This window comes from Cyrtonyx montezumae, unplaced genomic scaffold (assembly GCF_038088225.1).
Source record: "Cyrtonyx montezumae isolate F1298 unplaced genomic scaffold, pur_monq_1.0 scaffold_17, whole genome shotgun sequence".
Lineage (NCBI taxonomy): Eukaryota > Metazoa > Chordata > Aves > Galliformes > Odontophoridae > Cyrtonyx > Cyrtonyx montezumae.
The window spans coordinates 26,961,675-26,988,374 of NW_027071903.1; the positions used below are offsets into that span (position 1 = coordinate 26,961,675).

The 26,700-nt window shown below is 42.8% G+C and overlaps 1 protein-coding gene across 1 annotated transcript in view; it reads left to right on the forward strand.

The window, feature by feature from the left end:
• The first annotated feature begins 8,069 nt into the window (after positions 1–8,069).
• Positions 8,070–26,700, forward strand: part of PDE8A (phosphodiesterase 8A) — a 133,886-nt gene continuing 115,255 nt past the window's right edge. The window contains exon 1 of the mRNA XM_065733943.1: positions 8,070–8,136. Within this exon, the coding sequence (XP_065590015.1) occupies positions 8,071–8,136 (66 nt within the window). The 5' untranslated portion in view covers position 8,070. The remainder of the gene's footprint in view (positions 8,137–26,700) is intronic.

Consider the following 26,700-nt stretch of genomic DNA (forward strand, 5'->3'; position numbering starts at 1 on the left):
TTTATTTCTCCTGATTGTTTCTGCTGTTTGCTTTAGAATAGTGTATTTTGGTTCTATTATCTGGTATTCATCTGATTAATGGTACAAACTGTAATGCTTGGACAGCACTGCAGTGGCTATGTTGGTGCTTAAGAGGTGCAGGCTGATAGCTGTATGACTCCATATGAATTTGTTTATTTATTAAATAAGAAATTAGGCCTGCTAGGGAAAACAATTTTTTCTCTGTTTTTTATGTGGTGCTGGTGGAAATTAGATTGCTGGATCCAGAAATGCTTCTGCTAGTCAAATGTCTTGCCAAAATTGAATTCCCTGTTCTAGCCTCCCAGCATGTCAGGTGTTTTTCCTTCCTGCTAGGGTGAGAACTTGGTCTGTTTAGCTCTGCTGAAACTGTCAGGATGCCCCTCAGCCTCAGGCATTTATCACTTCCCAAGTCTGTCTTTTTCTGCTTTCTTTCTGCTAAAGTACTCTCAAAGCTTTATTGAGAAGGCAGGAAATAGCTTTATGGTAATGAATGGTGTCCCAAGTTAGTAGCTCATTCATTAGTTACAGCAAATGCTCACAATTCATGTCTTAATGAAATTAGATGTATGAATGAGAAACAGAATTCTCCAAATGATTTCTTAGTAGAATGGTATTTTCATAAGCTTGGTAGTACACCAAATAAGGGATCTCAACAAAAAATGGTCCAGCAAATCCGGTGTCTGCTCTATTACACTTTATACCATCCCCCAGTTCGCGTCTTGCAGGACAGCACAAGTTGCTTGGCTGAGACCCAGACCAGATAACATGAAGGTGATTATAGCTATCAAGGATAAGCAGGGGGAAGAACTGGCGGAGAAAAAATGTCATCTACCCTTGTCTGTCTGTCACCTATATGGATGATAGTTTAGGGATTTCATTGTCTGTGAATTCCCGTACAGAAGAAGATATAGAAATACTATTTTGTTTCTGCACGTGCAATCTGATATATTTTGCTTTCTGACGTGTAATATACCTGTCCCATTGCCTTAGAGCAGACCCATTTTGAAGTAGGATTTTTTTGCCATGCCTATGGGGAGTTTTGGCTCAGAGCTGGAGGTACTATTATGCAGCAGTTGGCAGTTCTGTAGCAGCTCTGTGACTTTGGGACAGCAGTAAGTGTTTAAGTCATTCCTTGCCTTCCTCATCTGAAGTAGGCCCCCCACCAGCACTGTTTTACATACAAAATTTTGCCTCAATCTTTTTCTTTTATGTCCACCACCGTGGCAGATTATTTTTCAGCCAGACTATAGACCTGGACTTTTGCACCTATTTTGCTATGATTGATGGTAGTTACTTCTGGAGTCGCATCTTGGCATTATTTGAAAGTTGTGGCAGTATTCTCATTTCTCTTTCACTGCACAATCAAAAAATCTGTCTGTGCACTGCTCTTTATTTCTATTGTTTGGTAGGTATCATACTATGCTGTGATGGCTTTTAACACAGCACAAAGATCTTAAGTAATTGCAACTTCAACATTTGTTGGCTAAGAAGATAAATCCATCAGTGCTACCTGTGTCTCATTTTGTCCACAAGATGGTGTTGATATTCTGCCCTTATGGTGAGCTCTGTGTCGATGGAAGCAGCCACTGAGGCATGTAACCTAAAAAGAACTCAACCATTAGATAACTTTTGGCATTGCCTGTGAGAGAGAACCTGAAGGCCTGGCAAGTGTTTACAAAGTAAGCCTTATTCCTATGGATTAAGGAAGATGCAAGAAAGGGGATGGTTTGTTAAGCCCCCCTCCCAAAATCACTATCCTGCGATAAGCTTGAAAACCTGTTTGGTAGTTTGCACAGAATGACAGATTAATTCCTACTTGCTGGTCCATGTGGGCTTCCACTGCTCCACAGCTTTTGTGATGAGTGCAGTGCTATCAGCAGTCACAGCCCCATCCTGACTCAGAGCACCACGTTTGATCTAGGAAGCACTAGCAAACACCAGTAGCAACAGCCACAGAGGGTGCTGCTGTGATACCTGTAACTCTTCTTCAGCCTACCCTAAAGGATGTTGCAGAATAGTTTTTGTTCATCCTTCTTCTTGTTGACGTTTTGCTCAAAGTGAAAATACCTACAGCTAAAATACTTTGAGGTACCCTTTGTTCGTCCATACACAAAGTGCTATTGGTCAACGTCAAAAATTACATTTCTGTATATGTGACAGTGATAGATTGCTGTGGAGTGCTAGCACACAATCAGCTATCTCCTTAGAAGTCAGCTGAATCATTTAGCTTTGCACCGGCTGTCAGAAATTACATTTAGGTCCAAATGAAGGCTGAATCCTGCCTTCTGGCAACTCCTTTGCAAGGACTTGAGAGCTACGAAAATGTATCAGTGTAGCCATTAATTTAATAAACGTGGCCCAAAAGCCATAAGTTTATGGGGCCATTATCCATTCTTTAAGATCTATCCTTAGGGTTCAGTTGTGCCTCTCTGTCTATAGGAAATTAGGACCAAATGTTGGTCTCCTGTACAGTTGTGGCACAGGTGTGATTCCTGTGGGCAACGTGGTTTATTTCAGGAGTTCCTGTTCCCTCAGATCACTATTCAGAATATTCTCTGTTAATCAAAATATACTGCTCGCTTTTAGAAATAAAGAATGTTTTCAGAAGACCTAGGAGTTAAGATGAACTGAAAGCTATTGATGTGAACCTTAACAAATTCCAAGTCATTAGGACAAAGTACAGTTCAAGTTTTTACAGAAGCAGCAATTACTTTGAGAACTGCGCATTATTTCTGCAGATTTGAAGTATCATTTTAGAAGTACATCAGCAATGCCCTTTTGAACAGCGAATTTAAACAGAAATGCAATCTAACCTCTTTATTCTTTTTTTTCTGTATTACTTCTGAGTCAGCAAAGCACTGAAATAACTCTGTTAGGTGACTTGCTTGGCCCTGGCTAGCTCTAATACTGAACTGTGTTCAAGGGAGCCAGAGTTCATTGACCCAGGCTCTGTAACACAGTTCACGTAAAAAATTATACCAGACCTGTTGGTTTTTTTTCTCCTGTTGACTAGTAAGCACTTTGGCTGCCATTAAATGTGTCACATCCCTTGTACAATAGGGATATACAGTATTTTCCTTATCTCATGTTAAAGGTACCAGTACTTGATGGTTTATTATGTCAGTATTTATGTAATACTTCATACACAGATATATGCTGTTTACCACAGTTTTCCTCTCATAAAGAACAAATGATCATTGCATTTCTCAGTACAGCAGTGGTAACTGACTTGTTCTGGGCCTGTGGGCTTCCCATAGCTCAGGAATTGATTGGGGGTTTATACACATTCAGCCTTCCTTCCTGGGCAAGAAGGACTGAACCATATTTCTTCGGCCTTGTGGTGAGCTGGGCTTTTCTTGGCATGGCTGGCATCAGGAGCTGACATCTCTAGTTGCAAGGTGTTTGTGGTGCTGTGGGGAATTTTTGAAAAAAGGAGTGAAATGGGGATTTCAGTGTACCTGCTATGGTTTTGTTTTGAAAGAATAGATCTCTCCAACTTCTTCCCTGTAATCTGGCTTACAAAGTCCCTTCCCGTGAGAAAGCTCAAGGCCTGTCAGAAGGCTGGTGAATATAATCACAAAAAGACACAAATCCTGAATTGCAAAGACTGTGTTTCTTGACCATAGTGAAAGTGGAAATCAGGCAAGACATAAATAATTTGTCTTCTATGTGTGTGGCACATACTTTAACATACTGCTGTTCTCTTTTCTACGTACCCAGCAGCATGTGGTAAATAGGAGATTAGCTAGGAAGAGACAGGGTAGAGGACTGCAGTGGTTGTCCTTATCAATTGTTAGGCAATGATTTCACATTCGTAGTTCATTTTCCTCATTATGATGTCTGGAGATGGGTTGTACTGCACAACCGCTGCCAGCAAACACCAGTGTCTTGTCCCCACTTCTGCTGAAAGATGAGCACAGTATGATGCAAAGTGAGATTTCTTTCGTAAACAAGAGGAGATTTGTAACAGCCAAACACTCAAGATAAGCCTAGCAAATACCAAAACCCAAAGCCTTGGCAATGATCTTCAAGATACAGTCATTTCTATGATAGCTTGGTCTCTGAGTTCAGCTCACAAACCTATTTTAACACTAACAAACAGGTTTATTTCACTGAATCAGGAGTCCACGTTTTCTCACAGCAGCCATGATCTCTGTCTTCCAGCTTGCCTTGGGAAGGAATAAACCTTTGTTTCATGTTGACTGATAGCACTGAAATTACAGCAGGATGTCAATTAACCTGTTCTGACATGTTTCTTGTGACAGCAGCTTGTTACTTGCAGGCAGGGCAGCCTCTGCAATGGGCTCTTATCAGGGCTTGGGTTAGAGGCTGCAAGACCTGTGGTCTGAGTTTTATGCTCATGCCTACTGTGAGTTCAGCTGAACAGCCAGCTCAGTGAGGTCTGAACAGTGCAGGGTTGTCAGGAGGAGTGCAGAACTGCAAGGTTTGGGGCAGCTTGATGTCACATGTACCCCTCTGTAGTACTGGCTGCTTCCTTTCGGTTTCACATGTGAGCTTTCCTGATGGTGAGCTCAGCTGGGAGCTTCTTACTCAGAAGGGCATTTACAGGACCCCCTCCCTCTGCCAGACCACCCATTTTCACAAACTCAACATCTCTTCTCTGCAGAGCTTGGCTCTGTTCCCAAGAAACTCAGGCAGAGCCCACAAGTAATACAGTGCGATTTCCTTAGGAAACAAAATGAGAAATAGTTTATAGCTTTTGCTGATTATCCCAAAGAAATTTAGACACGTTCATGAAGATTTCTCCTTTCTTCTGCATTAGAAGTGCAAAAAGTTGTTTTGTCTCTATGGCCCCTTCCATTTATCAGCTCTTCTTCTGCAGAGGTAAATGTTACTCCTGCCTGTTCTCTGAGGGAGGGAGAAAAACTGCATCGTACTGTGGGCTCTCCTGAAATAAAAAAGGAAACAGATACCCAGACGCAATTACAGCTCTCACTTCCTGATCTCCACTCCTGGGCTGTACTTCAAAGACATCTTTAGACCCATCTGCATTTTTCCTTTTCTTTTTCCTCTTCTTCGCTTTCCTGGTTGAGCTTGTCAGTCAGGACTTCACAGCTACAAATGGGCTGAAAAGTTCAGTTTCCTTCAGCCTCAAAAATCACCTTCTGATGCAGGGAAGAGACATCACTGTTGCTTTACAGGGGAAAACCACTGAGTTACAGAGACAAATGTGTCTGACTTGTCATTGCCCAAGAAGTTAGTGACTAATCCATGGGGAGAGTCCTGATGTCCTAAATTAGTCTGGAGTAAACCAAACTGTGGGCTCTCCTTCCTGTGATCTTACACAACTTGGAACAGATGTCTGGTTTACACTGAAGGTTCAAGCTGAAAGCCTTGTTGAGTTTGTTTCTCCACAGCAACCATAGGAAAGTTTATTGTATGTTATGCTGTGCATGGGGAAAGTGTTTCCTTTAATTGCTCTGTTTTAAATTAGGAAATGGCCAATTCAAAACCAGAAAAACTGACAATTACTGCCACAGGATATCATCAAAGCAGGAGGCATAGCATGGACACCTACGTGGATAATTAGATACAGATCTTTTGCTTGTTTGTTAATGCAAGCAAATTTTGGAAGCCTAGGTTGCTCCTACTCTGGGACATAGTTAATGTCATGAAATGGGTGACCTGTAAAGAGAGAACAGGGGAAAAAAAACCCACCAAAATATAAAGAAATTTGATATTTCATCCTGGTCCCTTGCCTCCTCTCTTAAAATTCAGCAGGCAATTAGTGATCAGAGATTTTTGCCCAAGAGACTCAAAGGAATGGCAGAAAACAGAAAGTCCTTGAAGCTGCTGTCATAAAGAGCCCTTGTGAATAATTGGGCAAAGACTGGCATAACTCCAAGCTGTGTGCAGCAGAATCTTCCAGCTGGGCAGGAGTAATTTGGCTGATCTGCTGCTAATGTGGATAGTGAGTTCTTGTGACCCTTGAATTATTTCAAAAGAGGCAAATCTTGTTGTGAGAGACTCAATTACACTGCTGGAGTGGTGCAAACGTGTACCCAGCACCTTGAGGAACGCAGACATATGTTGATCACTGGGAGAAGGCTGGGATAATATTACACGTTTGTCACCCGTGGGGGATGTTGGCTTTTCTTCCCTTGGACTTGTGTGGGCAAATGGTAGGATAAGGAGTGAGTATCTTCAGTGCACAGCCCCCCTGTTCTTGTGCGATAGGAGTGTGAGTATTGCTAGTCTTGCAGCACATGTGGGGAAACTGGGGCACACACCAGGCTACTGACTTCAAAATTCATGCTTTTACCCTTTGCTGTCCTGCCTTGCTCCATAGAGACATCTGTGTCCTTACCCTTCTGGCCTATTTTGTTTGTCATATTTGACTTCATTTCTCTAAAATAGATGTTTAATCAATAATGCATACACCTGGTTCACAGCTAGACACGCACTACAGTGTTTCTACCCAACCTAGATAGAAGCTTTCAGTCAGTGACTGTTTTGTAAAATGTAATCTCAAACTCCTTAAAGACCAATTTTAATTAAACTGCTGAGAAATATCTCTCAAAATCAAATTTAATTATTTGATTGATGAAAAGATGAATGCATAAGTCTAGGATGTCATCTTGAGTAAATCACTTCTGCACTTTTTGCTTCAATGGCAGAAAGAGGTCTACAAACCTGATCCCATTACCTCTAGTTTTTAATGATGCCAATGTGATCAATTGATTAAAAGACTTTCGGTTTTGACAGAACTGAAGTTAATCTTTCTCTATAGTTACCATTAAAAAATAAATAAATAGACTGCTACCATATAGATACTCACAAAGAATTGCTCAGCAGGAACAAAGGCACGGATTGGACAGAAGGAAAAGTGACTTTCCTTCTCCAGAGTAGCCAGTGCCCCTGGACTTCTCTGTTTTGGGGATTCTTAAAGGGGAAGCCTTTCCTGAGCTGGTCAAGCAGCTGTGCTGAGCATGAAGGCACGTGGGTCTTGAAATAGATGCCAGAGATCACAGTCAGTTTCGAAACTGTAGGGCACCAGCTATCTGTAACTGCACTGCCTGATACGCAGTGCAAACAGAACAAAGAAGGTTGATCTTTTGTTACCTGCTTTTGTTTATGCTTACTGTAACCCCTCTCTAAGAAGTGCACAATGAATTCGAAGAGGAACATCTTTCTAAATTGAGTGTGCCCCTTTAGGTACACAATACCTGAGAAAAATAATCCGTTTGCTTGAGGAAGCTTCCTCAGTTGGGAAAAACCTACCTCAGCCTTATCAAGTAGCCAGATTTTTATGAGCTCTGGTAGGGAACTTGAGATTATTTTGTAAATTTGTCCCTCTCTTATGCAGACTTTTGAGAAGTGAACTGTTTTAAGTTGAGTGTGCGGCAGATGGAAGTCTTGCAGGCATCTGTGCAGGAGCTTGTGTTCTGTCTCCTGCACATGGCTGGGCCATTGCATCGGGCTGCTGGGCACCTGGGGCTGCTCCTGCTGAGATAGGAACAGCCAGCTCCCTCGCCATCTTCTCTGGATTTCTTTCATCTAATAAAAATATTTATCTACCCAAGCAATAAGTTGAATGTAAGTTGGCTTTATTGCTGCAGTGACGTGGAACGCTGGTTGCTGGGTGACCTTGCCTGTGATTTTATGGCCTAGGCCAGCTCTGCAGTGCAGAGGTGTGGCCACACCACTGCACTCCGTTCTCACCTTCCTCCTGAGATGATCAGAGCTTCAGTGTCAGCTCTCTTCCAGTACCTGGAAAGCCAGAATCTGGTAATCTGATTTGCCATTTGTTATGTGAAAACCTGGATCCAAAAGGAAGACCCGAGGGAGATCAGTACCTGACTAGAGAAGCTGCAGGGGCTCAGCAGAAAGGCCAACCTCTGAGCTGCTGTCATCCAGCAAGGAACCGGGAGCTGAAACCGGGATTAGGCAAATGGCCGTGAAGCATGTGTGGCTACAGCTGGGATCTGACAAACTGGAATCTTAGAGCCTGAATGACTTGGTTTGGTTTCACCTGGAGGGTGATTTAATGTTTTCCTTTGGAAACCAAACGTTTTCATCTAAGCAGACATGGAAGAAAACAAAGGAACAGATATTTTGGAAACCAGACCTATCTCAAATGGTCCTCGGTACAAGGTGAGGATTTCTTTTTTTCCAACTACAGGGAATATTCTATCTTTCTGCTGTTTCCAAGTGACTTCAGTAGATGATTGCATTTGGACCAGACTGCATGCAAATTCTACGTCAGCCATTGTAAACAACTTCAGTAATTCCTTACAGCAAGTTTGCTAAGCATTAGAAATAGAACTGAAATGGTAATGTTTTGGGTAAGCTACTGTCATCCACCTCCTGGGAAGCTGCAAATATCTGAGTAAGTACAGGTTTCTGTGCTGTGGAAACTATAAAAATAGTTTTCCTAGGTGCCTGGAAAATCCACAGACTTCTTATGCTAGCAAAGCCACTGCTTTACGATTTGCAGGTCAAATGTATTTTGTAAAACCACAGCAAGCATAAGGTAAGATAGGCATTAACTTGGGCAAACAAATGGACAATCAAATTGTGTGGAACTTGGTGTCCAGCAGCAAACTTCTAATATTCTCCTTGAGCTTGCTGGAGATCATTTACCCTTCCTACCAGGTCAGCTGTGCTTCTCGTCAAATCTCGGGCAGTGACGTTCAGAGATTGTTTCTGTTTGCTTGTGTTTGTAATTTGATCTCATGTAACAACACTGTCCTCAGCTCACATATAACCACAGGGGCAACTCTGACATCCTGCCTGAGAAATCCTTGTTGTTTCCTGTGCTTGAAATGTGAAAGACTTCCAATTTTGATAGGTTAGCATGCTTGTATTAATCTCATCCTGTTAGATGAAATTAAAAGATTAGTGAATTGGGATCTGGGCATTCTACCTCCATCTTGTTGTACCCCTCAAAACTGTTTTTTCTTGTCTTTTCAAGTTTTGGAGGATACTGGTTGAAGTTTCACTATTGCAGGTGCTGAGGCCAGGATTTCAGTGCAGACATTAGTGCTTTGCAGAAAGCCTCTTGCAGAAACCCTTTGCAGAAATGGCCACACGTTGCACTGGGGAAGATTTAGATTAGACCTGAGGAAACATTTTTTCTCTGAAAGAGTGGTCAGGCACTGGAACGGCCTGCCTAGGGAGGTGGTTGAGGCACCATCCCTAGCGCTGTTCAAGAAGCGTTCAGATGAGGTGCTAAGGGATTTGATTTAGTAGCTCAGTGGGTAGGGATGGTGATAGGAGGATGGTTGGACTAGATGATCTTGTAGGTCCCTTCCAACCTAATGTATTTATGAATCTATGAATCTCTGTGTTGGATCGTGTCAGGAATGTGCCAGTTGAGATTCTAGCTCAAAATTGCTTTTTCTTGATAGGAGTTACTGGAAATTAAGAGAGAACAAAGAGAACTGGGAACATGCAAAATACCTGTGTGCTTGCTATGCATTAAAAATATTCTTAGTGAGTATGGAAATGTGTGTATCTAATGGCAATATGTTTGGTTGCAAGAGCTAATCAAACAAAAGAAACACACTCACCTTGTTCCGCTGGATGTCTGCTCAGCACTGATCACTGCATCTCCAGACTGCTGTTCATACTTGCACTCAGAGCCCTTCACCTGAGTATCTCCCACAAAGATATCCATTGCTCTTGCATTCACTGTTCTTTTTATTTTCTTATTTAAAAGATAGGCATCCGGTTGATAGGCAGAAGCGAGCAACACTCCAAAAAAATGACCAACCAGCCAAACAAAAAAGAGATGAAACAACAGAAGTTTTTAAACATTGAGGGTGAAAATTGTTCCCCCTGAGTATTTGGCAAGAGGGCAAAGATAACAAAAAATGTTCACAGAACTCCAGAGCAGCTTGCAACCAAAACAGCTGTGTTTTGGTGGTCTGTTACCCATCTCAGATCCCGATTCCTGTGGAGGTGGGGAATTAAAATGATTTCTGGAAGTACTGTGCAGCTGTGCCCCTTGCTCAGTCATACTTCTACACATCTGCAAGTGTGCGTTGCTTCAATAAATTGGCAGTGCTTTAGATGTGCAGATTTGAGTTCAGGGGAGCCTGGGCAGGACGCATGGCCGTGGAATGATGGAATATACCAAGTAATAATATGCACTCTAGAAGTTCAAAGAACTAGTAAAGTTTTACGTGGTACTGTATCACGACTCATACAATGTGATTTTCCCTCTGTTAATCTGCAATTTCCTAGTTCTGCTTTAAAAACTGGAAATTTGTTTATTTGGTTTTTTTTTCTGGAAAAAACCTAGATGGTTTTTTGTGTGTTTGTTCCTTTTTTTTTTCTGACCTTATTAAAGTTATTGCAGTCTTAAAATATGTAATGAACTAAAACTGCAGCGATGTGATATGACAGCACGTGCTTCTCAATAATTACCAAGAAATAATATTGAGAATAGCTCACTAACCAGCTGTTCAGCTACTGCCTTCACTTTTTTTTCCCCTAAGTGAAAATCTGTGTTTGCAAATAACTCCGTCTGTATGTTATTGTGGGTACAAATGTTACTCATTAGAGCCTCTTTGTCGGCACTGCAGAATGTGTCATTGAAGATTCAGCTACAAACATTTGCTTGTGTTCCCTGCCTTCATGTTCAGTTTAAGAGGATTCAGACTCATTTCAAAATGCAAGTGAAAGTGTGTTGATGTTCGTTTATTCGTTTATTATAAAAACATAGAATATCGTTATTTTCAGTAATTAGGAGGGACAATGCCTGTGCTGTGACTCAGGAGGAGTCCTGCACGCAGGCTGGCTCACACCAGTGCCAACAGGGCCCTGCTTTCATAGAATTTTAAATGTGCTTGTGGGGTTTTTAAATAAAAAGAAGCTGGTTAGTTATTAACTTGCAAGAATATCTGATTTTAGAGAACAGAAGATTACAAAACAAACTGGATTTTCACCAGCTCCTGAAGGGCAAACAGCACACTGCATCTGGGGAGAGAATTTTCCCCTTGCAGTGTTTGTGCTGAAGCTTTTTCACTCTCCTAGTACTTGATGTAAATGTTAATTAGCACTCCAGGGAAAATGTGTTAACAAATGTACCTTTGACACAGGTCCACAGCCGTGCTTTGCTCTGTAGCTGCAGGCTGGAAAGATTAGCTGGCAAAATATCTTGTGCTGCTTTTGAGGAAACTCCTCAAACACAAACTCGGCGGCACTTGCTGAGTGCTTGGGCTTTGCTGCTCTGCTGCAGATCAGGCTGTTCTTGCTGCTGTGAGGAAGAGCTGCCTGGGAAACCTGACCAGCTGTAAAAAATAAAAGCTAACTCCTGGAAAAAGAAGGCTTGAAGCCATTGAAATGCTGCAAATAAATCTGCCCGGGCTATTGTTTTCACAGAATTAGGAAAAATCATCTTGATTTAGCACAAGCTTTGGCAGAAATGATTCCTTCTCCTCTCACAGTTCTGATCTTGATTAGCAATAAATATGGGTGGGAAAGTCATTACTGTAAGCTGTTAGAGTAGAAAGGTGACAGTAATGCTTTCATAAACTCATTTATTTTCTTTCCATATATGGCAAGTCAGAGATTCAGAAAGAGAAATCCTTTGGAGGTAGATTTTTTAGTAATGTTCCGACCTGCTTTGGCACAGGTTAGTACATAGGCATTCCAGTGCTGTTAGTCCAGTTTAATTCCTGAACACTGAGGTATTCTGTACCATGACTTCTTTGAAAATATATGCAGACATTTTGCAAGATTTGTCTTGTTCTGCTGTTCATTGCTGTGCAATATCAAGTATTGATTTATTCCCCATGAGGGACAACTCATTTAAGTTGAACACACTGAGAAGTGATCTAGTGGTTGGCAACCCTACCTACAACAGAGTTGGAGCTCAGTAATCTTTAAGGTCCCTTCCAACCCAAGTCATTCTATAATTCTATGACCCTATAACTCTGTGATTGTAAGAGCCCAAGGTTACTGACAGCCCTGTGTAATTAGGTCCATAATTTCAGCCCACCTTGCATGGATCTGGCCTGGGGTTTGCACTGGCAATGGCAGAGGACAGTCCCTGTGTCTCAGGGGGATGAGCGGTGCTGCTGTTGGACATCTTCCCTGTTAATACAGCAGGATGTCATGTAAAGGGTGCTCATATACCAACACACTCTTGTAGGAGCAGGGCCTGGACCTTGTTGAACTATGGATATTGCCTTAGTTGCTTAAAAGGAAAACATATAATAAATGGTGAATTCTTGTTGGCCCAAACAACTGAAAGAAAAATAACAACATTCTCTAAATCAACAGATGGCAGCTTTCTAAACAAAAGCTTATCATCAGCCATGAACTTAGAAGGCAAGGAGGGATGCTGTGGCCGAACAAGACCTTGAAGCTTCCCTGCCCAGGCTGTGGGCTGAGCTGGGAGCTCTGCCTGGTGACGTTAGCCTGGATCTCAGAAGAGTTGTGTGATCCTACCTGCTTTGCAGTCAGGAAATTTAATTATCACTTCCACAGAAGCCATTGCAGAGCACCTGCTGCATGAAATATGCATTTATACTTGACATGTCCCATATTTTTTTTGTTTCCGCATGTGGATTTAAGGTTAATGTTCCATACGCCGTGGACAAATAGTAGTTACTATGGGTACCATAGCCTTGAATTTCCTGTCTTCTGAGTGATTAAATTCCCCACCTTAATTTTGTTTATTGGTTTATCTTTCTAACTCCTGATCTCCTTGGTTTGCTCTCTCCTCATGAGGGCAAAGTAGGACATTTCACAAGCTCCTTGCTATTGCATTTTGCACACTGGTTTGGAGGAGCATGTAGTGTGTAGCTTTGCAGCGGGCAGTGTCAGATAAGAGCAGTGTGACGTCCAGCTCCTGGAGGCCACGTGAGCACGGGGCTCCATAGGGAACTCCTTGTGCACGAGGTTTCCCCGGGCACAGCTCTGTATCTGAAAGGGCTGCATGTTTCTGATGGGCTAGGCAGGTCTCTGCAACGATGCTGCTGCACTCCCCAGTGCCTTGCCAACTCTCCGAGTACTTAGGATATTTCCATAATCCTAGCCCTCCAGAAAGTGGCATAAAAGAATATTGAATTGGGAACCACAAGCTATAAAAACTTAGCTGGTAAGTAAAATGAATAAATATCTGTTAAATGCAAAATGAAAAGGTATAACAGGACACTGGGTGCTTTTGCTGTTTAATCGGAAGTGTTGTATAAACAAGGCTAGGTTGCTACACACTGACAAAATTGGTCACCCCCTCATTTTAGGCATATCCTGGGCAATGGAAGAAGTGGTCCATACACCTGACTAATGTGGATAGAAATAGTGAGCAGTTTGGAGAAGTAATGATATAACTGCAGCCTTGTAACTGCAGACCCTGCAAACTGGACAGCAGCACCATCAGCTTAATAGTGCTTCCCTCCTGCAAACACTGGTGGCTGAGGTCGATTATCTGACACTGTTTACTTTGAAGTCATGATAATTAAAGTTACAGTGTCGTCTGCACTGTAATTAACATGCTCCTCTACACCTCATTTATTCTGACAGTATAGATTAATGATGGTCAACGACCAGCAAGGATTTATCACGAGGTGATTCTCGGTTCCGCAGCCAGCCTCAGACAATGACAGGAAGCGATTGTTAAGTTTAGACTATTGTCCTGATGTAATTGTGCGTGTTCATTCGTAGCTTTGTTTTGCAGTAAAACTCATCCAAGGGCTTAATAAAGACTTAGTTATGGTCCCTATGAGGCTGAGCCATGTTTGCAGATGGGAGAGACTCAGGCTGGTGATACTGCTCTTTCTCTATGGCAGTGCTTGTATCTCCGCTGGTATCAATAGGAGCTGGGACCAACCAGCTCTTCTGAAAATCAGGCGCTTTAGCCAATGGTAAGAGGTTTAAAAGACCAAGACACACTAAATAAAGGAGATGCTCCCCCAAAGGGAAGGTATCAAAGTTCCCTGTGCACTCAGAGCCTCAGGGGCTTTCACTAGTCCTGCTTGCAAAATCTTGACTTTCAAGTCAAACCGGTCACGGCTTAGGGGACAGCACCATGTCGTGCTAAGCAGAAAGTCATGAAGAACGATACAAGTGAAGCGAAATTTTCCAAGGTATACATGTCTCTCAATCTCTGGTTACTTCTTGCTAAAAGTAGTTTCATCATTGGTTTTCCTTAATAATAGCTTCCTTGTGTACACAAGGACTTAACCTGGCTGACTCTAACTGCGTCATGTATTGCCTCAAGAATACTTGACTAACAAGCTGATCAAAGTGTGCTGTTCCATGTGTCAATCAATAGGAATTAATATGCTGGAGCCTAGTCAAAAAATCTGAGATTATGATGGAGATTTGTTTTTTTTTTGCACTGAAGTGTTGCAGTGAGCAAACAAATGCTAATGCAGTGAGCTGCCTTCTACTGTCTCCACTCCCTTAGGCTGGCATTTTTCTTGCTCCTTGCACGTTTCCCCAATTCAAACCTCCCACCTAGGTGTGCTGATGCTCCTTCATGTTTGCAGCAGAGGTCTGAGATTTTTGGATTAAAGAAGTGAAACACTGGAATTGCACAGATGCACAGCAGAGGTACTTAACCAGCAGCAGGTGTCTGATTTGGGTTTGCATGTGCCTTAATACATGCAGGGATCCCATCCTGAGGATCAGGCTGCAAATCAGCTCCAGCAGGTAGTGATCATAGGCCTAGTAACTGATTCCTTGAAACAAAAAGGGCACAAGGAGGATTTGAGTTGACTGTGTAGACAGTTCTTGGAGCACACAGGTGGATCCTGACTTGTTCTGCTTTGTAGAATGGTTTGGCCTGGAGGAAATGAGTGGTCATAGCCTTTAAGGCCCACAAAGATGAATGGACTAATTCCTACCATGACTACAAGAAGGACCTTTGACTGAATACAGAGAGCAACTTCTCCCCAGTGGCTCAGCGACATGCAGCAACACCAGAACAGCATATGTTCTGGGTACTGAGGGTTGTTCTGTGTGTTCTGCTGCTCACCCTGCATGCCTCTGTTCTGCAGTCTTCCTCCAAACATCTGTCTGGCTGCTTTGGCTCTGTCAGCTCTGAGCTGAAGCAATCATTCCTCTTCGGGATAACTCCCTTGAAAAACATTTTGGCCATTGCAGAGGATGCTCTCTTAGCAATAGTTTTACTACTGAATTCAAATACAGACTGTCTTTTGAATAGAAACGTACATAATACATTTTGAAAGGAAAGAAAGAGTATTTCAGTTCAGTTTTCATTTTGAGGAAGAGGTAAAAGATATCTACTCTGAAATGTGCTGCTCACATCCCTTTTCATTTTTGTTCCCAACTGTAGCAAAGGGAAGATTGGGAGAGTTGAATGATGCAATTTGCTTGAAAGGGATAACTAATTCCCATTCCCTCCTCTCAGAAAGTAAATCTGGGGACAAAGACCTGCAGTGTGTCAAGGGGGACTGTGTTATGGGATCAGCATGGACATAAAAGCACCCCTAGTGTCTGTCTGCCTTGGGAACAGCCCACCAGACAACGCAGGCCACAGAAACACAGTTGGCCAGAAGAGTCACCTACCACAAAAGGACTCAAGTCAAGCTCTGCTGTAAGTGATTTGCTGCTGTGATGTTTGGCTCATTGTTGCTCACAGATTTGCCCAAGCACAAAGCTTAAATGCAAGTGCCTTCAATGTTTATAGGAAAATATTGCCCTACTTTACCCTGGGGATGCCAGCTCGGCCCTTGCGGCTGCTGGCTCTGAAGCAGTGCTTCCTGGGCTATTGGTCTCTGCTCTGTAATAGTTTATCTTCTGTAAATTACCACATGGGGAGAATAAATAGACCAGGGGAAACAAGAGGAGTAGGGAGAGAATGAAAGAGCAGAAACACCTCTTTTAATTTTCCTTGGAACAAAGTCTTTTGGAAAATGAGTGCCTGTGAATCGTTGCCCCTTCTCCAGCCTCAGAGAGGTGATGACGAGGTGCGGCTGGAGAGGAGGAGGTCTCCAAGGCACCAAGGCCATGGAAATGCACAGTGCTGGCATTTGTTGTGTTAGTGTTTTCTACTGTTGGCTGGAGAGATGCCTGCTCTGCACTTTAGTCCCTGAAGAAACTGGGGTACATCTGAAAGGGTTGATAATTACTGCAATTTTTCCACCTGTGAAATAAGAAAATAGGGGTTATGAGCAGAGCTGGATGAATAGTGAGTGATTCTGGTTTGCTATTCGAACACCCACCCTGGATATGAAAAATAAAACGTCAAATGAAACCAAAAGCAGAAATTTCTTTGGAGCAAATTGAGATGTTTGGGAAGAAAAAAAAAAGCAACATGTTTTGCTCAGTACTAAGTGCCTGATGTTGCTTTATAAGCTTTTCATTTTTGTGCTGTTTCATCCTGGAAAAAAAAATAAAACCCAAACCATTTAATTTAGAAAATACCAAAGCAAAACACTTAACAGAATCATAGAACAGTTGATGCTGGAAGGCACCTCTGGACATCGCTGATGCCAACCCCTCTTCTCAATGCGTATTTGAATGTGCTATACACAGTTCTGTTTTGAGTTTTTCTTTCTGTCATTTCCCAAATTTGACTTGAATTCCAAATGGATCTGGAGCCCACACATTGTATGTTGGGCTGAATTTAATACATATTGATCTGCCTGTTTTTTGAGGTTTCTGATTGGAATATTTGTGTCCTCTTTGACAGGTTGGCAAAGTACACCGTTTTTGGACTCTGTATACAAAGGGTTTCTCAAATGTCATGGATTTTACATAGTTCCTCTTTTCATCTTCCGTTTGTCTTGGTATAGCCAAGACTGCCTGACCTTATGCTTGCTTATTACAGTGCACTTCTTTCTTGTAACTTAAAAAAGCGTGGGCAGTTGTGGAAGGAGAGCACTTGTACTTGTTATGAAAAATAGGAGTATACTGTCAGGTTGGCTTCCTACCTGTGCTCATATAAATAGAAATGCTCAATGATGTCTGCCAATGATTTACTAAAGGGACAAAATCAGATCTGCCATTTATCCACTAACTTCTTTTGTCCTTTTTCTTAAAGGAGAATTGAAGGGTGAGGGGGCAACACTCAAAGCACATAAAGAACAGCTGACCAGAAATGTGAATGAATGACTAGGATGAATCTTTTTTTAGCCTTGCACGTACCCAGAAGTTTCCTCAAAGCTTAAAAAAAGCCCCCAGAATTGGGAAAATAATGTGGTGATGGCCATGGCTGTCCCTCTCCTGTGTTCTGTGCAATTTGGTAGGAATTTCTAATCACGATTGGTGTGGTTTGGACACTGTCTGGAGCAGTGAAATAGGTTTTGTCACATAGGTTGTCATAAGGAGCTGTGCGCACGAGTGAGGAACCGTCCTATGCTGACTGCTAAGGTACAGCTCGAATAAAGCACAGCCCTGCTCTTGCTTTCAGTGCTGCATGCTCACTCTTTGTGAAATGGAAGGACAGTAATGGTTCTGTCAGCAAATGCAAGTCAGCACTTTTATTTTTTTTCTATCAAGGTTTATTTTAGTTTCCTATTCTGCCTTTTCTTATTGCAAATCATAAAAACAGACTAAGACTCAGGAGTTCCTTTGCAAAACCATTCCCTCATGCTTACAGCTGGAGTAATTTTCCAACATCGACATGAGCTCACAGAATGTTAGTCTGACTCTATAAAGGTTTTCCAGGGTTGGCTGAAGGTTTTGGCTTACTGTTAGAATCAGCTATTCCGGAAACTTTTCTGGAGTGGATTCTGGATAACCTGGCACCATTTAGAGCATTGAGAAGTCACGCAGAACATTTCTCACCTCAGAATTTATCTTCCTTTCCATCAAATGTCAGCTGTTTCCAATTGCTTCATCCTACTTTAGTCACCTGTTTTCCCTTTTTTTTTTGTTGTTGTTCCTATGCATAACTAAACACCTTCTTTAAATCAGCTTGAAATAATTAGTTTTTCCCTTCATCCATTTGCTTGAGCTGGTTTCTTTTCTGATTGGAATGCTACATGAATGTCATATACTGAAGGAGCAATATCATTTGTGCAGTCCTGAGTGAGGAGTACTTGGCTTCACTTCTGCAGTTTAATAAATGAAAAACATGAGGGCAGCTGCCAGTTTCTGCATGTTTTTGCTGGTTTACTTTCTGCAGCTCTGAACAGAAGTGCTGAGGACACAGCAGTTCTGCACAGCATGATGCCCAGGTCCGTGGTCTGGTGAGTGTGCCAGTTCCTGATTTCTAGTTAAAAGTTCAGGGTGAGGTATAGGAATCTTATGAGCTGCATCCATGCACGTCCTGCATCAAATGTGACTGAGTGTTGCCACTTCTTGGTCCTGCCAGCTCCCTAACACCCAAATGCAGTCTTGTTCTGCATTGATGTGTGGCTGACAAGCATGCCTGCTGCTCTTAAGTAACCTTGGTTTATTGTCCTCAAAATAGAATGAAATTTATCTAGCCATTGATCTCTTGTACAATGGCCAAACACCCACCAGAATTCTGATCGATGAGCATATGACACATGCATTTTTGTTATAATCGACAAACACAGAAATTGCAGTTATCCAGAACAAATAAATATGACACAGAGCAAAACATGGGAAAGGGTTTGTTTTGATTTGGATTTATTTTTTTTTCTGAGGAAAAAATATGCTGGATAAGGAATTGACAAGGTGAATGATCAAGGTTGTTGTGGCAATTGTATCCCAACTCTGGCAGCAGCAGCCAATAAGAGCTGTGCTGTGCTTCGCAGGGGAGAAGTGGGGTCAGGTCTGCCTGTGGGCCCCAAGCACTAAACCTTACTGTCCAGAGTGGGATATGTAAAACTGCATTTCCCCAGGATCACTGCCAAATGACTAATCTTGGACACTTCCAGGCATTCCAGCATGTCTGGTTAGTGGTTACTCTAGCCATCCTATCATGTTTTTGGGAACCAAATGTTTTACATGCTAAAGAAAGGTGCATGTTGTACAAGGGTTTTCTATAATGGATTGAGATAGAGTTCATAGCCAGCATGCAGTGGCTTTACATCAAAGGTAACCATCTGAAGAGAGAACACGGAATATATGCTTCAAGTCAGAGATACGGTGGAATTGAACCACTTCCTACTGTTTATTTAGGAGCCATAGGGATGGATAGGAAGGAGGGATTTTTAAACTCTTAGTGAATTAAATTGTTCATTGGCTTCTGTTTGATTTCCATGCAAGAGGCAACTGCCTGTTATGGGCAGAGCTGACCTAATTGAGATGTGCTCTGAAGTATGCCACTGCTCAGACAAGCATCAAACTAATCCCAGTGAAAATTTGCTTGTGCTTTTTGTGGACACCCTGAGCTCACAGACTGTTCTGTTCCATAGCTTCACCTGCTCCTGTTCACTAGTGCCCTAAACTGCTCTGTGGTGATTCCTTCACTGCTTGTTTCCCAATGGACATTCCAGTGTCATCTCACAAGCTTTCCTTTTTTGCTTGAGGTACAACTTATATTTAATAAAACAGCCAATAGTATGTCTGACTGCTGCCCACCTACTGCCTGATGCCTGAGCACTTCCCTGTACCTGGTGCCTATCTGCCAGGGGGCATGGCTGGTTCTTGAGAATGCTCTTTAAGATTTCACTGTACTTTTTACTTCAGTGACGCATTAGTGTGGTTTCCAGAGGTTAACTGTAAGTGCTCTACAGAAGAGATGTCCTGTCCAGATAGTGTTCTCTCCTTTTAATTGTGAATTTGGATCCAGCTTTGTTCTTCTATGTGGTAATGGGCCAGAGGTGGCACCTTGCAGGCTGTGTTGATAAGAGTTGAACCTCTCTGCGAGTCTCCTTTTGTTCTTTCTTTTTAATCCTAACTCCTTCCTCCACTTATACGGAAGCTTTGTGTCTCCTGTTTGGCATCAGGGCTGGACCATGTGGCAGTACTGATGAGGGAGCGGGCAGGAGGATGAGCCCTGTGCTGGGCAGCGTGAGGCTGAAGGCCACTCCCAGCCGTGGCTGCTGCACGCTGTGGTCTGGTGTGTTAGGCAATGCTAAATCTTCTAAGAAATGTGTTAAATTCTGTGGTTACGTGAATCTATTGTCTTTGCTGAGAATTTCAGTCAGTAACCTGTTATACCAGTGCAAGGAGCAGTTTTCATGTTTCAACATGTTCCCTTAAAATACTGGGTGTTCAGACAGGGCAGGGCTGACAGCTCCTTGTCAGGGTCCCTTCACCCTGGCTAGTTAAGCTCGATTTTACACCCATGCAAATGAGCACTCAGGAAACACACCATAAAGGAGACCTAAATAGCTCAAACCGGGTAGGACTGGGGGGCTTCGTGGCTGTGGGTGACACACACTGCCATCCCATGATGTCTGGGAGCCCCGCAGGGCTCCACGAAGGGGAAGCAGCGCCCCAGCTTGTCTTTTGGCAGCAGGGAGCCATGAGCAGGCTCAGGCAGGGCACACCAGCACACTTTTGGACCTTCTGCTCATCTTGCCAGTGTTGCTCTTGAAGTCCTTCCTGAGCAGTTCAGTAGCAAATGCAGAAAATGCCAACAGGTCCATGCTGAAGCAAGAACTCAGAAGTCTTAGAAAGCAGCAGGGTTGAGAAAATGGAAGTGTTTCCTTGAACAGCTGCAGGTGTCAGGGGACCTGTTATTGCCCGTGTACAAGTCAGACACCGAGAGAGCCCATGGCACTTGTCTGCACAGTGCACCAGCTTCCTGCAGGAGTTCCCATCTGCAACAAAGCCAGGAGACTTTTCTTTCTAGGGGTAAATCTGTTGCACTAAATGCCATCTCGCTTCGTTGAACATGACTAGAAATTTCTTTAAATATTGAGTTCAGAGAAGTACAATCTTAAATAAATATCACCAAGTTGTGTTTAAAAACCTCTTGGATGAGGACAGTTTGAGCTTGTGTGTGACACCAAGCAATTTCTTGCTGGTCTTGACTGAGGTGTGCTAACTCCGGGAGAGGCAGGTGGGTTGTGTCAAAAGTACTTTAAAAACATAGATTTTTACTGGACTATATTAACTATTTTAAATATGCAATTGCCCAGAAACCACTAAAATTTCAAAAGAGGAATTCTGTTGTGAAGGAAGTCAGATTACAGCCTTTCTTCCACGCTATAATAACTACTTCCTAGGTGATTTGGGTTAAGTCACTCAATTCGTGTTTTCCCTTCTGTAAAGAGTTAGAGTCAAAGATCAGCTGGTATTTCTGATGTATTCCTGTTTGCCTGTCATACAGTCGTAGAACTTTAGATGAAAAGAGTTTATTTTTATGTGGAGCTTAAGAGAGAAAAGAAAGCAATGCAGCAACGCTTTTAGAAGAAATCTGAGGTTTCTGTAATCTCTTCCGAGGTTCTTTTTTCACTGAAGCGGTTAATAAAGCTTGGATGTAGTGTATTCTAATGTGCATAATTGAGTTGAGCACTTTAAATTCTTTTAGTTATATGGCTCCTGTCTGTCTGTTTTTGTTTTACTTTTTTTTTTTTTTCCACTGCTGAGCTCCATAATTGTTCCTTTTAGCCACAGTCACATCAGGTCAGGCTGTACCTTGCGAGGAGCTGAACTGCAAACAAGGCTAGCTAAATCCCGTTCCTGTTGTTAATCCTCCCAGTTCTGGGCCTAGCACTTGGCAGAGCAACAAAAGCAAACTTTTTATCATAAGCTCACATTCTCCTCAAGTGGCAGATGAGTTGGGTAGTTCCTGCCTTCTCTAAGAAGGGTGCATTGTGGCAGCTAGCTCCGAGTTCCATAATGCAGAAGTCACAGAGTGCCTTATTTAAAGACCACTTTTAACACAGTGTGCCTTTAGTGTGATGACACCGTTTCTTTTCCAGAATGTGTATGTAGAAAGTAAATGTGGTGATGTCTTTAAATTGATGAGAAAATGGTGAAGTGCATGTAGTTTGTAGCTGAGTAGAACACTGGCCTGGGTCTTCAGGTTTTGTCTGAAGCTTGCAGGATTTTTATTCCTGCCTCAGTCTCTGTCTAGCAAGGTCCCCATGTATTTGCTTTCTCTTCCTCTTATTTTTTACAATCTTCATCTCTGCTTCAGTTCTTTGCATGTTATGTTCATTGCGTGGGAGCTAGCAGAGCAAATGGGGAAAATCCAGCTGGGAAGCAGGGGAAGGCTGATGCACTTTGTGCCCAGAGCCTGGGGGCAGCCTGCAGGAGCCCAGGCGTGACCAGCACAACCCTGTGCCAGTGCAGGGAGCGCCACACTGGGATCAGTGTGGGATCCATCTGCACTACTGAGGGCAGCTCAGACACCAGGTGGGAAAGGGTGCTTAATAATGTGCTGGAGTTACCAATAGGCTACTATATTAAGATAATAAAATTTGTTGTCATATGGGGAAATGGTGAGGAAAGTTGGAGGGGAAGGAAAAGGATAAAAAGGGTTTCTAGCCATAAAAAGGGAGAAAAACAGTAACCCTCATCATTTGAGAAATTACATATTCCTCATCTAGGTCAGTATTTAGTTACTGAGTTTGAAGGCCGTGTAGGTGAAAGGAGGAGAAGCATTAGACACAAGGAAACAGTGTACAGTGAGAGTCATCTGCTGGGAGCACAGCATCCCCCTCTGCTGCTCCAGCCACCACCATACCCCTGTCCCAGGCAGCTGCCCCACAGAAAAAAAAAAAAAAAGGGTCTGGAGGCAGTTACATAGACTTTCAACTTCTCAGTCTGTTTTTCTTTTATAGTCTGACACTGTGAAAACCCTAACTCAAATACCTCTGAAATTGGAGCAGCAGATTTCAGTCTTCCTTTCTTCTAATGAACAAGGTCTTTAGAACCAGTGGGAAGCTTTTAAAACTGTGGCTAATGCTGTGTTGAGTGTTGCAGCATTGTGATATTATACAAGTAACTGAAGCTAAAGCCGTTGAGAAAAGTGACAGTGGCTGATATAATGGGGTTCTCTTTACTAATGAAAACACAGAACTTCTATGAACAGCCGAAGAAGGGAAAGCAAATCTGATTTAAAATTGTCTGCTTACCATAGTGCCATGTCACTGCTGTGAAGGCAACCTGTAAGTGGGATTCTGGGTAACATAACTGAGCTTCATCACCAACAGGAAATAAGCAGGTATGCAAATTCTCCCTTGTACCCCAGAATCACCTCCTGGCAGGGCTGTGTTTGTCTCTCCCACACCTTAAGGAACAGCCAATGCTGCTTGCCAGCAAAGAAAAAATAAACAATATGTTTTAGAAAGCAAATGTAAAGAAGGGATCTGCTCCCACTTATCTAAGCCTGTGTGTCAGTGATTTTTATCTGGGCGTCTAATGCTGCAGGTAATTTGTGTAGTGATGCCTATCCCTAAATAGAGCTATAGATTACTACATTTTTTCTATTCTTAAAAGTGCAACAACTTGCACTACCAGTCGGGAGAAGTTTGCATTTTTCTGGTTTGTTTTGTAAAAACAGCATCCCCATGAAAGAAGTTGATCTGTTATACTTAACATGTACACCTATATTCTCTCTCCTAGGACAGCACTTCAAAATATTCCCTGTATACTTTTTCCTGTTATTTAGCTTATGATATTAATAAAAACTTGAACGGAAATGCTATGAGGGATGGAATTTGCCATATTCCTTTTTCTAATTTAATTTATTTTTCTTTTTGATCATCTGTTACATAATCAGTGAAATACCTCCCAGCTGGAAGTGCAGCTTCAGCTGTGAGATGCCTCCAGCTGTTTTTGGTAAATGAGCAAGTGGTTTTAAAAATCAAAAGAGAAACATTGCTTAGGAATGGAGGGTTTGGTCCTGTGTTTTCTCTCTGCTTCAAGGTAGGAGTAAAATAGGGATAGGGTTCCTGCCTGGGTACTAAATATGTTTTAAGTCTCTCTTCAGGTGGTATTTGGAGGAGAGGCGATGGTGCCTCATTTGCTCAGTGGCAGAAATGAGTTTGGGTTGATCTGCTGCAGAAGTGATGATGCTTTAGGGGGATATGTGCGAGAGAAGGCGTTTCCTGATGTCCTTCTCCCAGAGCTTTCTAGTTGTCACCCCCAAGTAAGGGAGAGAGAGAGACATATTACTGAAATTTGCCCCTAAGACCGTGTTCATGCTCACCTACTGTGGATAAGCTGAACTGTGAGATTGCTAACTCACGTAATATTTTTCTTGAGTAGCTGTGTTTCTCTGGAAAACAGACTTTGGTGGGATTTGCTGTTCCTGCTGAAATCAAGCATGGCTGTGCTTGAAAAAAGTTTTTGTACTGAGATTATTTCCAGCATTTCAGTAAACAACTTATGTAGTAGGCATGCCTTCACCTCACCCCTCTCTCATACGGCCAGGTGGCTGTTCCTGTGTCAGCCTGTGAAATGGACAGTTACTAACTTTGTTTTTACAGGGTAGCTGCTTTAGATCAGACTCGAGGCTCTCTTTTATTTTATTTTTTAATTGTTTCTTTTAGTGCTTTTCAAAAGGAAGATGTGATTTTTAGGTGTTTATACTGGCTGGGCAAGAGGGAAGCTGCCTGTGTATTCACTCAAATCACTCTGATGCTTGTCTGATCTACTCCAAAGTGCACAGAGATGTGCAAATCTTCCATTGTTTTGTCCAGAGTGGTATTCTTGTGGTAATGATTGATTCATTTCATTTCTTTGTAAAGCTGATATGCCCACTAGTTTCCTCTGAAACCAGAAGTGTAAACCAGCTCAGGGCTGCGGGAAGAAGTTTGGTTAGCACTTGGGGTGAGAGATAAGGGGAGGTATCTGTGGCCAAGGTGTGAGCTTTTTTCCAGCAAAGGGATAGGGAGTAGAGAACTATGCCCTAGAGGCATGCTGGGAGAGAGATGGTACCACAGTGAGAGGAGATTAAAAGCCTCTGGACTGAGCATGAGGAACCTGCTCTCATGAATAGGGTGAGTATGTTCCCAGGAGGCACTGCCAAGGTGAACAGAAACCATGAGATGTGCCTTCCTCATCAGCAGCGAGTTTGTCAGATACACCCTCCCCAGCAATCGTTAGTCCTTTCATGAGGTTAAAGAACGTGTCTTAAAACTATTCTTCCTCTCTGCCCTCAACCCATTTAGGTAACATATTTTACAGTGCTCACTATTGTGACTGTGTCCCGGAGCCTGCTGCACGCTGCAGCACCCAGCTGTGTGGCTGTGACCATAACTTACGCAAACTGCCAAGTGCTGCTCTGCTTAATGTGACAGATCCTTCCGTGACTGCGGCACTGCAGCCAGCTCTGGGGAAAGCCTGGGGAAGGATGGTGCCCGTGTGGGTAAGGTTTATATTTGTTAGGGCTGTGGTGAGTGAACCTGCAAAGGCTGCCTTCCCCTCTTCAGAAACTCAGAAGATTTATCTCCCCCGCACATCCTGAACGAGTTGGGTTTCTTTTTGCTTTTTCATTTCTAATAGCTATCTTCAGTAAGCTTGCACTGTCTGGTTTCTCCACCTGTGCTCAGTGTGGTTTCTCCTTATCTCTCCTCTAAGTTGTCATCTCCTCTTGCAATTCTTGTGGTGTTGCTCTTCCCGCTGCTCTGCGGCATGTGCAGACAGCTGTAAAACGGAGTTTACAAGGCTCATGATCTACGAGTGCTGTGCCATGGCACCACAGAGGTCAGGTTCTCGTGCATTCCTCCTCACAGCTGTCTGCACACAGAGCTGCATGCAGAAAAGTGGCACGGAGCATAACTTCCCTGATGAGAGCTTAGAAAAATACAAATAGAATTGGAAAAATGGTATGAATCATGAATGAAACTACTCGCAGAGTCTGATTGCAGTGTAGGAGCTGGATGTCAGACATTCCTGGAAGAAGGAGGGTACATTTGAAGAGAATAATAAATTGCACAACTATCTCTGAGTTATCTATTTGATGGTACGGTATGTTTCTTCTAGTTAGCTGAGGGTTCAGCTTCTTGCAAGTAATTGTACAGCTTTGTTCTGCAGAGAGACCTGGCATCAGGGGAGATGGACTGTGCACACAGATCGGGCTGAGCTTATTTTAAGATACTGGTTTGGGCCAAGGAAAGGAAATGTACTTGAGAACATATTTAACAGTTGTTAAATATTCCGATTAGATCCAGTCCTCTGTCTTATATTCAGACATGTTTGTAGAGAGAGTTTTTCAGATGGTTGAGTGATCTAGGAGCACGTTGCCGCCAGTAAGTGTGATTTTCTTTTTTTAATTATTTTTTGGTCATTAATATCTAATAAATTATTGCTCAGCAAAACCATGGCTGAAGGATCTGTTCCTTAAATAAGCAATCTAAGAAAGCAGTCTATTTTGCAGGTGTACAGCCTGACTTAGAGTGATTCTTTTTTTGAGAGAGAGAGAGAGTTTTTCGGCTCCCACTGCTGTCACAATGCAGAGATATGTTTCTGTTTCTATTTTGTTGTTCTATCTGCCACTTGTACCCCATGTGTTTCTGGGAAGGATGCTGGCTCAGCAAGGGAGGCCTACTGATCCTTAACACTCTTGGTTAACGAGAAACAAGTAAGAAAGGAGCTGCTGGGTGGGAAGGGACTCCTATCCTGGGACCTAGGTTCTTGATTTCTGCTGCAGAAGGGATGTGGGGGGGAGGAAGAAAGGCTTCTGTCTGGTTTTGAAAGCCTTTCTTGGGGATGTCTTCTTGTAGGATCCTGAGACTGGTTAGCTGCTGAGATGACCAGCTGTTAGCATCAGTGAGCCTCTTGTAGCTTTGATAACCAAAATGCTAAGTCAGGCCTGAACTAGTGATTGGCCCTGCCTTCCCACCAGGTGCTCAGCCCAGGGGAGCTCAGGTGCATGCATCCTTAGTGACCAGAAGGAATGGAGCCAGGATCCGCCCCTTT